This window comes from Genypterus blacodes, unplaced genomic scaffold (assembly GCF_046128005.1).
Source record: "Genypterus blacodes isolate CSIRO-AG114 ecotype Tasmania unplaced genomic scaffold, CSIRO-AGI_Gbla_v1 ptg000156l_1, whole genome shotgun sequence".
NCBI classification, from domain to species: Eukaryota; Metazoa; Chordata; class Actinopteri; order Ophidiiformes; family Ophidiidae; genus Genypterus; species Genypterus blacodes.
The window spans coordinates 7,904,539-7,916,078 of record NW_027466957.1 but is presented as its reverse complement, the minus strand read 5'-3'; the positions used below and the strand labels follow the sequence as shown (position 1 = coordinate 7,916,078).

Here is an 11,540-nt window from a genome sequence, read left to right as displayed (position 1 = left end):
TATATATTCCAGAGTATTCCAAGGCTGGACCCTTTACATCCACCGTTAGTCGACAAACGCACCGTCAGTCTGGAAACGCCAGCTGTCCACCAACACAACCACCAGAGAGCTCTGATCATGCAGAGAAGAGAGCATTATAGGTGGGATCAATCACATGTTTTTGAGATTTGCAGACACTTTTGCCATTTTTGCATTGGAGAGCTGAGAGGTCAAGTCAGTGACCTTTAGTTGGTTCATTTCTCAGGTATCATCAAGGGTGGCGAAGGCCTTTCTACGGAACCAGCAGTGAGAGAGAAGAGTACAGGTAAAACGATGACCTCCTTCACTCGCCTCCTCTCCTAATTGTGGACTGCATTACATACACAACTTTACAGAGATCACTAAGAGGACTCTTGTGTTTTTTTGTAGGAGAGAGTTGTGCGGGCAGCTGAAGAAACAGATGGAGGAGAAATATATCCCACTAAGGCTTCAGGTGGCCAGTAAATCAAAGGAAACAGAGTATTCACGTGAAGTGGATCGCCTCGCAGTGTCCAAAGAGCGAGAGGAAATGATTGAGCACCGCAAAGCAATGACAGCGTATAGAGATGAGAACAAGAGGGTACCGTCTCATACACACACACGCACACACACATATGTACTAAAATTATTTGAGCCTGTGTTTTTTCTCTTCTTATCTCTGCTGGGCGTTGTGTGTGCAGCTGATGGAGCAGAGCTGGAGGGACAGAGCACTAACACGTTCCCAGGAGGCACTGAAGGAGAGAGAGCTGCTGCGCCTCAACCCCATTAACTGGAGTGGAACACTGAAATAGGCTGAATCCATCTACCCAACAATAGACTCCAGCCTCACGGTAGCACTTGGACATACATCAGTGTCACACGTGATGCAACATGTACGATAATTAGCACTGGGACTGCGACTGAAGGGAGATTTATCTACTGTTTTCTAAATTAGGAATCCCCCTGTGGGGTTTGTCAGCATTTTTGTCTGAATATGTATTCGTTTTATTCACCAATTAACTTTTTATATTCACCAAGCCAAGTTGTTTTTGTACACCACAAACACTTTCCCATACACATAATTGCGCTATATAATATCGCTTAACTATGTTTGTGTGTTCCAGTAAATCCAAGACTCGAGTTTTCCTAGTTCTGATGTCTTTAATGTTGCTGTAGAAAATAAATGAGTTCAAGCGAGACATTGTTTTTCATATTTTATGTATATCGCAGAGGGAGATACATCTAAACAAAAAGTCTATTAAATATTGAACATTAGAAATGACACCTTTATTGTAAAGCAATAATGTGCAATGATTCCGGTGACAATTTTCCAAACGATGAAAACCAAAGAGAAATGAAATGGACGGACAATAAATAATGCTTCGTTGACATTCTAACATGGTGCTACTATTGTCTGCTAAAGTTACATTTCCATAACAAAACAGCTTTTCAAATGCATAGCAAAAAACAGAGGAATTTTTTCAAGAGCAAAATATAAATATTCCCAATAAATATTGCTTAAAAAATAAATTAAAGTGGCTAGAACAAAGCACATTCCCCACACACATATTCATAAACCGTACTCAGAATTGCAAATAGCAGTAATGTTGGTGAACTCCCATGCTGATAAGAAAATAAATATGCTTGGTGGAGTACCTTTAATCCTATTTTCATGCATTCATAGTTTAAAATAATAATGAAGGAGGCAGGTAAAAAGTGATTCTGTGGACATGAATAATCAGTGAACAATATTAGAAAACTCCTGCAGCTCAGGGAGGTTTCTTTAGGGATGCTGGGGGGGGGGGGAGTGCATCTGACCTCATGTCCATTACAGACCAGCATCAGTCAATACCCACCTAACTGATGCGTTACAGCATTCAAACGATGACATAAATAACAAAAAAAAGATGGATATATTTTGTAAAGAGGTTTTGATTGTGTGGAAGAACATGACATCATTTCTTGAGTAAAACCAAGGCCAGATGAAACAAACAAAAATGCATACAGATTCTAACAATCAGTAGTGGTCTTCATGTCACCCTTGATCCCAACAAAGTTGAGGTAGGGAATTAAGTTCACTTTCATAATCAGTACAGTGTAGCTTTGCTAGCTCCTCTTCAAGTGTCATGGCTTAATAGCGCAGTTCTCTTCCACAGTTTATCCCTGAATTCTTTTCAAGTTCTCTCTCTTTTTCCTGCATTATCTTATTCATAAACCTAAACAAACCCAAGGCTTTTCAAGTAACTGCCCAATCCCAACTAGATCCCTGAAATGCAAGCATTGTTGGGATACTTCCAACATGCCTCAGTACAGGCAAAGTCATCCTTACAGTTTTGCAGCCTGAAGTCCTTTCCCCAAATCCATGGTCCCAGGCACCTTAGCGTCCTTTAAGGAATCCATCCAGCATGTAGTCTCCCTTTTCTGTCAGCCAGTAACCGGCCATGGCAGCCACGCCCCCGATGAAGATGGCGGTGAAAACCATGTCACCCTTGGCAGCGAATGTTGCCAGCGCACAGATCACAACACCAAAGAACATCTGCTGCAGTACAAGGACCTCATCATCCGTCAAGTCATCAAACAATCCCTTGTCTGGATCAGCTGGGGAACGACAGAAAAGACACTTTGTCAACAGCTGTGAGACGCTGCCAGTAAGTTGTGTTTGCATTTCCGATAGGATCGCAACTGCTGCTTACAAGGAGGCTTGTTCTCCACACAAATGCTGTCTCTTCGGATGAAATCATCAGCGCAGTCACAGTGGAAGGAGCCCTCCTCATTGATACAGGCCTCGTTTAGTCCCGGGCATGCTATTGCACGTTCACTACATTCATCCACATCTGTGACAGGGAACCAATAAAGATGGAAGATTCAGGAAGAATTAGGGGACGTCACAGAGATGACATGGCATAACAATATCATAGATGAATCTATTCCCTTACCAAGACACTTGGCTCCTTTCAACCTGTAGCCACGAGCACATTTCTTACAGCGAGCAGGACCGCTACCCATGCAGCCCACACACGCCTGGTCACAACCTGCATACAAGCACAACACAACGGGTCAGCATTACTTTATACTTTGCAATGAGGTACACAACAATTAAAGAGCAGCTGAGAACCAACCTCTACATTCATATGATCCATCCGTGTTGTGACAGTAGGTGTAGGAAGCACATCGGGCCAGTTCTGTGCCACACTCATCAATGTCTAAAGAGACATACAAAGGATGTGAAACCTCATCAACCCACCAGTGGACCCAGCCCCAGGACCTCTAAAGTCAAACTCACCCACACACTTGTCGTCATGATGCATCCAGCCAGGTTTGCAGTCGAGGCATTTGTAGTTCTGTGGCCCTGAACATTTCTTACACGAGTAGTAGCATGCTACAAATAATGAGAAGACAGACAGAGCAGGGGAATGTTAGATATTCTTCCTGACATGCAACAGTGGTTTGAAACATCTGTCTCCTCTGTACCTGCACAAGCTCCTGCGCTGTCATTTGAGCTCTTCTCTCTGTAGTAGCCATCAGCACAGCTTTGGCACATATTACCCGAGTATCCAGGATCACACACACACTCTCCATCTCCCAGGCGGGTCCCGTCTCCATCGCAGCGGCCCAAACCTCCACACACTCCACCTGGGCCTGACGGACACTCTGTATTGTACACACAACGTCAAAAACAATGTTTGAGCTTGTCAGGTTTTCTTTGATGCAAATCTCAAGCATCACTCTTCATATATGCCACACCTTTGCAGTCGGGTCCGAAGCGTCCTGGTGGACAGCAGAGTCTCAGTTCATCTATGCACAGCCACTCAAACAGATCTGGTGCCTCTTGTTGCCTATAGGACACATAAATCATAATAATCATGTCAGTATCAGGCATGAGGTCATATATCAGTACAAAACATGATTACAAGCACAGTTGGGATCCACACCTTTTCCCAACTGGCCAATGAATTACGGTTATAACAAAATGGAAAAAGATGGCTTGCTTATTCTTCACTCTGAGGCTTATATAATGACTTTGATAAAGATGAAGAGGTTCAAATCAGACTCAAACGTGTTACCTGTGGAACCACCACGTCTCCACTTGGTCTTCTATCTGCTCCAATAGTTTGTTACATTCGAAATCTGCTTTGTCGCAAGCAGCTTCTACTATCTCCAGGAGCCGTGTCTCACTGAAACAAGAGGCCAGTTGTTAGAGATGCAAGCATCATAGGGTTATAACACAATTTAAAAAGGAAGGTAGAGATCTTTGAAGACTGTACAATGATTCAACTCTCAAAATGTTCCTACCTGCGTGCGTATTTCGCAAGCTTCTCTTCTTCCCAAGCTGTGTTTCCACCTCCAAAGTTCTTGTTGGCTGTTCTCTCCAAACCCTATCAACAAAAAATAGTATGACCTCAAATAAAACACAACTTGGATGAGCAGACAGAACAATGAAGTGATGGTACATTAAGTTCACTGCTGTACCGTAATGAAGCTTTCGGTCAGTTTTTGACAGGTTTGGCACGGCGCTGTCTGAACCCTCACCACAGAAAGCTCAGAGAGAAGAACCAAAGCAGGCAGGAATGGCCAGGCGCACCACATGACTCCTCACTGTGCACACAGACACACAACCGGCAGAAAAAAAGGTTATTAACAGCGTCAAGAATGTAAACAATCAGAATCCAGCACAAATATAATGTATATTCATGTATATGTGACTTTAAATCAACCTTAAACCTGCTATTACTTGCATAATGTTGCGTACAGAAGAGGAACAAAGGAATGGCTGTGTAATATAATCCAATCTGATGTATAATAGGTATGGAAGTGCATCTGATTCCACTTTGTTGTGCTGATACTGTTATGCACTGTAATGCGATCCTCTAATTTGGTTCAACCTCGGTAAAGGTTCATGGTATGAGAAAGATAATAGCTATCTAAATAACAGGGGGAAAGTTAAAATCAATTGGGATTTTAAACCCTGTCACTTCATCTCTGCATACAACTTAATTCCTAAAAAATTACAATCATATTCTTCGTCTACCTAATACCCCTAAAAGTGAGAGAGCTGCTTCACTCCTAAGCTAAGCAGAACGAGCTAGCTCAGCATCAGCACCAAGCTACATTAGCCACCTAGCCCCTGACTAGACGCTAGCCTGAGATAACGTAGTTTGTCAGCACCTGCCTCGGTTCCCTTTTAAGTCTCTTCAACCCAGTGGGCGTACTATTGTGTAACATATAAAGTTTAATACATTTGCAATTTGAAACTCTTCCGTAAATCAGAAGGATGTTTGCCTGCTCTTACCTTCCGTCCGCAGCACCTCTGATGATTGTCTGCCTCCCAGCAGCTTCTCACAACGTCCGCAGTTTCCCGTTTCACGATCACAATTAAAGTTTCAAAGGTATCATGTTTAGTTGACAACCTACAGCAATGGCTGCTCAGTCAGCCAGCCGGGTGACTAATTATTAACGTTAGTGGAGAAGGGAGAAAGTTAGCTGCAGTGCTAAGCTAAGCTAAGATGAATGGACAGCTTCCAGTCGGCTCTCCCTTTGCAGCTGATAAGCCCCGCCCAGATGTGCTGGGATTTAATTAATGGACCAATCACACGTTGACTTTTACTCCCACATGCAAAAACAGAAAATATGGACCAGTGGAAACGCGCGCGCGCACACAATCAAGCACGCTCAGACACTTCCACTTTTTTCTTGACATTCCAGGTAAAACTCGATCAACCGGCCATTGAATGACGTTGTTTGATGTCAGAAGAGAATGAAAGGAATCCTTTATTCAAATTCAATGTACCAACATCAAACAGCAGAGACAAAACACTGTATAAAAAGGACAAAACACAATAACAGGACATTAATGCAAGTCAAAGAACCCGAAAACATTCAGAAAAAAACAAAGCATGTTATTTTTCTTTGCCTTCCTATGCTTCACGTGCATTAATGTCAAATACTAAAGTAAATACTACACTTTTACCAAAGTAAATAAGCTAAACACACACAGTGAACTGGTTCAAGATATTTAGTAAACAATGAGTCATGCCTGTAATCATTGGACTCCAGAATGAATGAACATTCAGATGTGTTCTTCTTTAGGGGTGCAAATATAAACTATAATAGATTCTATACATTTTAGAATCTATAATTAAAGAAGAATGAGCCCTTTATCATGAGCCTACCATGCGTTTCTGCTGAAGAATGTACTTTGAATGACAGTAGTTTGGTGTGTTGTAGCTTTATATGAGACTTGTTTTTACATTAAAGTTTAACTGTAAAATGATCCCCTCTTGGTCTTGACAATACTTTTGCTCAACAATGAGGTGTTGGTCTGCAGATATTTAGACCAGCAATGATAGAAAGCAGCAAACAGGTAATGATATTTCAACATATTTCCTTTAAGGCATCCCAAAATGCAGCCTTCTTCATCTTTCACCCACTCTTGTTGTTACACCCAATCCATTGCATTGACCCTGGGGTTAATATCAGGGCTGGAAGGTGGTGTACAAAGAGATGGCTGCAGGGGCACATTTTCCCACGAGTCTTCCTCTCCTATCCTTACACAATCCTGGGACATCCCTGCGAGGCGTAACACAGTTGACCCTGCTGTAAACCCTGACAGCCCTCGTGCCAGCGCTCGGGATGCCATCCTGATCCCCCCTGCCCTCCTCCGCCTGGCTGATGCTGTAGCCATTTGCCTTGCTCCAGCCAGTTCTGTCAGAAAACCCAGGCTTTGGGAAGGAAGGCTGTAGACGTGAAGGCCACGAAAAAGTTCAGGCAGTGCGCGGCAACCACCTGGAGGCTCAGGTGGAAGTGACTCAAACTGCACCAACATAAACCGCTCGCCAGCGCGGCCCTGTAGATAGTCTGCAAGGATGCAGCTCAGTGAAGCGCTGAAAACATCCACACATTTGGGGGAGGCAGAGCAGGGTTTCTCTGCTCTCTCCTCCTCTATGTCTCTATTCCTGTCTGCGAATGAGTATCTTTCCCAGCTCTGATTACCCCATTCTTGAGCCTTTGTCCAGGCTGCCTTGGTCAGGACCAGAACAACTTTGCCCCCCTGCCTCTTCAGTCGGTCCAGCCGAGAGTGGAGCCAAGGCACGGGACCAAGCGCGCCGAGCTCAGCCTGGCTCCACAGGTCTAGTGACACACTGAAGCCCAGAGCCTGGAGGGATGTGCCCAGACGACACAACAGCCCCGACAAAACCTGGTCACCATCAGGCTGGTACAGCAGAAGAACGTGACCACCGCCCACGGCCCCTGGAAAAGTGGGAGCACCCAAAAGGTTGTACACATTTACATTAAATATGCAAACACAAATAGGACTGAAAGCGTGAAAATGCAAAGTCACTGAGGTAATATGGAAAACAGCATCATACCTTTAACATCCTCCTCTTTCAACCATCTCCACATGTAGCCTAAATCAGAAAAAACACAATATATTCAGATTATTACTAGTACTTTACTTATTGCAAATATTTTAAATGGCCTATAAGAAGAAAGCTTACCTCTGAGGACCCCCTGTACAAAATAGGCACCTAGTACCGCCAAAGACATTAGTAGCAAGCCGATGAGAATTGGTAGACTCCACCTCCATCGTGATACTGGAGAAGAAAAGTTAGGATCAGTGTTAAAAAAGTTATAAAATAAGTGTACAGCAAATAGTAATAATGTTGTATGATCTGCCATTCCTATTGTCAGTAGTGTTGTAAAATGGATCAAAGTTACCCATTAGGCACAGTTAGTCCAGATCTGGGCATTAATTAATGGTCTTACTTGTAAATGGACAATGAGGCTCCAAGTACGACAGCATCCCATGGACCTTCATCTAAAAATGTAAACCAAGATGTGAATGAGATAATGAAGCGAATACTCATATATATCATTTTGTGTGTAAATAAACATTTAACATTTTAGTAACTAAGGCAAATCACCTGAACGCAAAGCAAAGGGTGGGATGACACATTGAACTCTCCTGTCTGAAAAGGAAATACAAAAATAAATACTGATGATGGTGCATTCATAGACATCCACTATTAAAGCTCATCAATAACTTTGATTGTGATCAGGCATGATTGTGACACACTTTACAGCAGAAGACTCAAACATTTTAAAAATGTAATGAATAAATACATATCCAGTAATAAATAATAATCATCGTGAAGCGTTTGAAGTTGAAGTCCAAATCAAGGTGGAGGATTTGTGTGGAGCAGGAGAAATAGTTCAGGAGAAAAAGAAGCTCTGAGTGCAGTGTGAGTCTGTGAGTATGTGTTTGGTTTTACCCTGTGTTTGTGGCGTGGCGCTCTGCGGTCAGCGTGGACGTGGTTGTGGAGCCTCTGCCTGGAGCCTGTCACTTCCTCACACTGGCCTACAGCGTCTTTCTTCTGGCACAGCCACACCTCTGCCTCAAGTCTGCAGGGAGCAGTCACATTCCAGCTCAGCACCGTGCTGCCCTCCCTCTCCTGGACCTCCTTCATAGACACAGACACGTTGTGCTGCATTCTTTCAAGTACTTCTGCAAATAAGAATCGACAAGGATGCCAGGTTGTGAATCACTGTTTCCCTCCAGATTGATCTCCAAACAAGTTTGTTGCCTTTACCTTGTTGGTTTTTGAAGGGGCAGTATATTCTTCGAAGTGACTTTCCCTTCCACCAAACCTGCAAACCGTTAAGGACTGTTTCATATTTACAAAAAATAAACATAACAACCTGTCTAAAATCATTTTCAATCATGTCAGCTACCTGGAAGCAGAGACATGGTGCAACAGAGTTCAGTGAGATGTTCTTTTCTCTTTGGCCCCTGGGCTATACAAGTAAAACAAACAAATGTGTTATAGATTTGGACAAACCAAACAGATTGATGCGGATACAGTGGCACAACATTTGAGCATTTACTGACCCAATCAACAAATCTTCCAGGCATTTCATTCCAAAACATCTGGCACATGAGCACCTCTTTGTTGGTGTCAGTGTTGTCGAGTTGAAGGACGACTGCGTTTCTTTTGTGATCAGTCACAGTCCGAAGCTTCGGAGCTGAGAGGAAGGAAATTATAACTGAGCATTCACGGAATACTGAAAGTGAATGTGTTGGCTTGTGCTTGCTCAAGAATATGTAAACTATGATACATAACTACATAAGAAACTCAGTGGCGCCAGCAGAGCAAACTTAAATACTTCTACTCTAGACTTTAAATATTTGAATTTACAGCTCTTACCATCACATTCTGTTACAGTCCCATCTAGGTTCAGGGAACACACTGAAAAGAAGATTTCAGTGTGAGATCTCAGGGAAATGTGCGCTTGTAGTGTGTCCTTCAGTGTGTCATCTCAACTCCTAATCTCACCTTCTTCTAAGGAGGGGATCGTGATGTTGTGCATTTTCACGGTATGTGCGTAGACGATGACCACGACGGGGCTGCCGAACTCCACCTTCTCCGTCAGCAGCAACTGCATTTGGAGGACATACGTTCACCTTCATTGTTCACCTGTCTGAATTTCTAAGCGTCCATCACATCTGCTGAGTGGAGACAGGGGAGCTACCTCATGTGCGGGCTGTTGCTCCTGCAGAGAGTAGCGTGGCCTGAACTGGAGAGCCTTGCAACGTTCAATGGAGCCTGGAAAGCTGAGACACACTTTCACCAGACCTGTAAAACGAACAAAGTAAACATGTAGGTGACGTAAGATAAAGTCACAGCACAATGGCGTGGCTGTGTGTTTGATTAGAAAAGAGTTTTGTCTGAAGCGTATCATAAATTACCTGTTGGTTCAGGAAGCACATACTGACTGCTCCCCTCTGACAACTGTTTCGTGGCTGACATGTCTTCTTCTTCGCCAGATTCCTCAGGAGTATCATTTGGATCTTCAACTTCTGCAACAATACATGTTACTCATCGTCCAATTGGATGAGGGCAACAAAAACATGTCAATCATCCCCAGACAACTATGACAGCAATGTAGGAAATGACTGTTTATTATGTCAACTTGCGGGAACCTATGAAGAAGAATTTCTGTTTTGATAAAGGGAGGGTTAAATTTAAAGTAAGGCTTGGCAAAGTGATTAATAAACAGCACGTGTTCCCAGCTGATTGCATTAAAGGAGTACAAGATCTGTGACATCAGTTACCTTGTATGGTCATGATGATTCGTAGACAAGGTTCACAGTCTTTTCTGTCTGAACAGCACAGAATGACTTTAAGCTCCACATGCATAACGTCCATTGTTTCCTCTGGGTCAGGGATGGCAGCGCTGAAAATAGAGTCTGCAGGGAGGAGAGCAGTCAAGCTTTAGACAAACCACATTAGTTAGTGAGATGCTGCACTCAAGTTTTGATGGTTTCAGCTTACCTGAGGTCACATTGCATTCGGTCAAACTCTGTGGAATGAAGAATAATTGGATGAGGTTGGTGTTGTTTTTTTCCGCAGTGTGTGTTCATCATGGATTCAACCTGCCCTTAAGTTAACACCTCTGACTGATACATCAACAGGCGTAATGTTACAGTCAATACAGTTCCTGCTCAATCTGCCGAAGGAGTTGGGCAGCAACAGACTTGAAAATGGAGCAGGGGAGTTAGATGTCACGCTTGGCTACAATAGTAAATTAGTAATGGGCAATAAACTCTGATCTCGCTCTCTCTCTCTCTCGCTCTCTCTCTCTCTCTCTCTCTCTTTCTCTCTCTCTCTCTCTCTCTCTCTCTCTCTGTCGCTTTCTTTCTTACACACACACACATGCTCAGTATGTCCCGATCCCCAAATGCAATCTTTCCTCTATTTCAATGTAATTCACTGTGGTATCTTGGTTTCTTACCAGGCTGCAGCTGAACTGTGGTGCCCGTCTGTCAGTCATTTCCAGCGTTTTTGCAGGCAGGACCAGGGGCCATAACAGGGACAACAGGAGGGGAAGCTGTGGCACCCAAAGGTCCGTGACAGCCATTCCTTGGAGGGCGCCCCTGGGTGGGGGTGGGGGGGGGGGGGTGTTTATCTCCGGCGCACGTCTCCTGCCAGCCTCGGTGGTTCAGCAGCCGCACAGCATGTCAGGTTCTATTCCAGTCTCCAAGAAGTCCGTGACGTTTCTCTCCAAACGCCTGCTCGCCGGTGCGGTGGGCGGGGCCTGTGCCTCCTGCTCAGGTGCGCTTGGTAAGACTGTGACGTAAGCGTGGCGGGGGCTCCATTCAGGTAAGGGATGAGAGAATTTAGAGCTAAATCATCCCTGAATGATCCGATACCCCTGAAACCCGGGTAGGGTTCTGAAAACATGTTTTGATTGTATACAGAATATTTTTTAACTTATTAGTGACCTTTTAAATTGCAGAACATAGATGAAAACAATTGGAGACGCCTGATTTACGACTATCCAATATCTAAGCAAGCCAAGGAAATGCATTTTATTTAGTCTACCTCTTCAAAGTTTTGTTTTGTTTGCGTGTTATATTTTTAGAATAAGTTTAAGTATTTATTCATTTATTTATTTATTTATTATTTATATTTCTGATCTCCTGTTTGACTACAACCTCAATTTGAATCACCTGATTTGGTCTCACAATGTTCTCTTCACATTGT

At 43.5% G+C, this 11,540-nt stretch overlaps 2 protein-coding genes across 4 annotated transcripts; both read right to left on the bottom strand.

Annotated features, from left to right (window-relative positions):
* Positions 1-1,259: 1,259 nt before the first annotated feature.
* On the bottom strand, positions 1,260-5,524 carry creld1b (CRELD disulfide isomerase 1b). Its single transcript, XM_076166796.1, has 11 exons — positions 5,288-5,524; positions 4,468-4,593; positions 4,291-4,373; positions 4,062-4,172; positions 3,742-3,833; positions 3,469-3,648; positions 3,281-3,376; positions 3,117-3,200; positions 2,934-3,029; positions 2,691-2,831; positions 1,260-2,595 (listed from the first exon to the last, which is right to left on the bottom strand). Exons 2-11 carry the CDS (start codon positions 4,582-4,584, stop codon positions 2,375-2,377), a joined length of 1,221 nt encoding a protein of 406 aa, XP_076022911.1. The 5' UTR covers positions 4,585-4,593; positions 5,288-5,524; the 3' UTR covers positions 1,260-2,374.
* Positions 5,525-5,979: 455 nt separating this feature from the next.
* Positions 5,980-11,069, bottom strand: LOC143013408 (interleukin-17 receptor C). Of its 3 annotated transcripts, none has more exons than XM_076167027.1 (16): positions 10,789-11,069; positions 10,329-10,356; positions 10,109-10,243; positions 9,743-9,853; positions 9,526-9,629; positions 9,330-9,432; positions 9,201-9,242; positions 8,885-9,018; positions 8,728-8,790; positions 8,586-8,643; positions 8,268-8,500; positions 7,920-7,964; positions 7,762-7,813; positions 7,494-7,589; positions 7,365-7,403; positions 5,980-7,245 (listed from the first exon to the last, which is right to left on the bottom strand). In XM_076167027.1, exons 1-16 carry the CDS (start codon positions 10,912-10,914, stop codon positions 6,434-6,436), a joined length of 2,181 nt encoding a protein of 726 aa, XP_076023142.1. In that variant the 5' UTR covers positions 10,915-11,069; the 3' UTR covers positions 5,980-6,433. The 3 variants fall into 3 exon arrangements, with proteins under 3 accessions (XP_076023142.1, XP_076023143.1, XP_076023144.1); XM_076167028.1 differs by having other exon boundaries at positions 9,743-9,850; XM_076167029.1 differs by lacking the exons at positions 10,329-10,356; positions 10,789-11,069 and having other exon boundaries at positions 9,743-9,850; positions 10,100-10,183.
* Between the last annotated feature and the right edge of the window lie 471 nt (positions 11,070-11,540).

Coding starts and splice junctions, on each gene's coding strand:
- LOC143013408 (XM_076167027.1), bottom strand. CDS start 10,914: ATGGCTGTCACGGACCTTTGGGTGCCACAGCTTCCCCTCCTGTTGTCC. Junction 10,357..10,788: donor CACAGTTCAGCTGCAGCCTG/GTAAGAAACCAA, acceptor TTCATTCCACAG/AGTTTGACCGAATGCAATGT. Junction 9,433..9,525: donor AGCAACAGCCCGCACATGAG/GTAGCTCCCCTG, acceptor CTCCAAATGCAG/TTGCTGCTGACGGAGAAGGT.
- creld1b (XM_076166796.1), bottom strand. CDS start 4,584: ATGTGGTGCGCCTGGCCATTCCTGCCTGCTTTGGTTCTTCTCTCTGAG. Junction 4,374..4,467: donor TGACCGAAAGCTTCATTACG/GTACAGCAGTGA, acceptor TTTTGTTGATAG/GGTTTGGAGAGAACAGCCAA. Junction 3,377..3,468: donor CAGCGCAGGAGCTTGTGCAG/GTACAGAGGAGA, acceptor CATTATTTGTAG/CATGCTACTACTCGTGTAAG.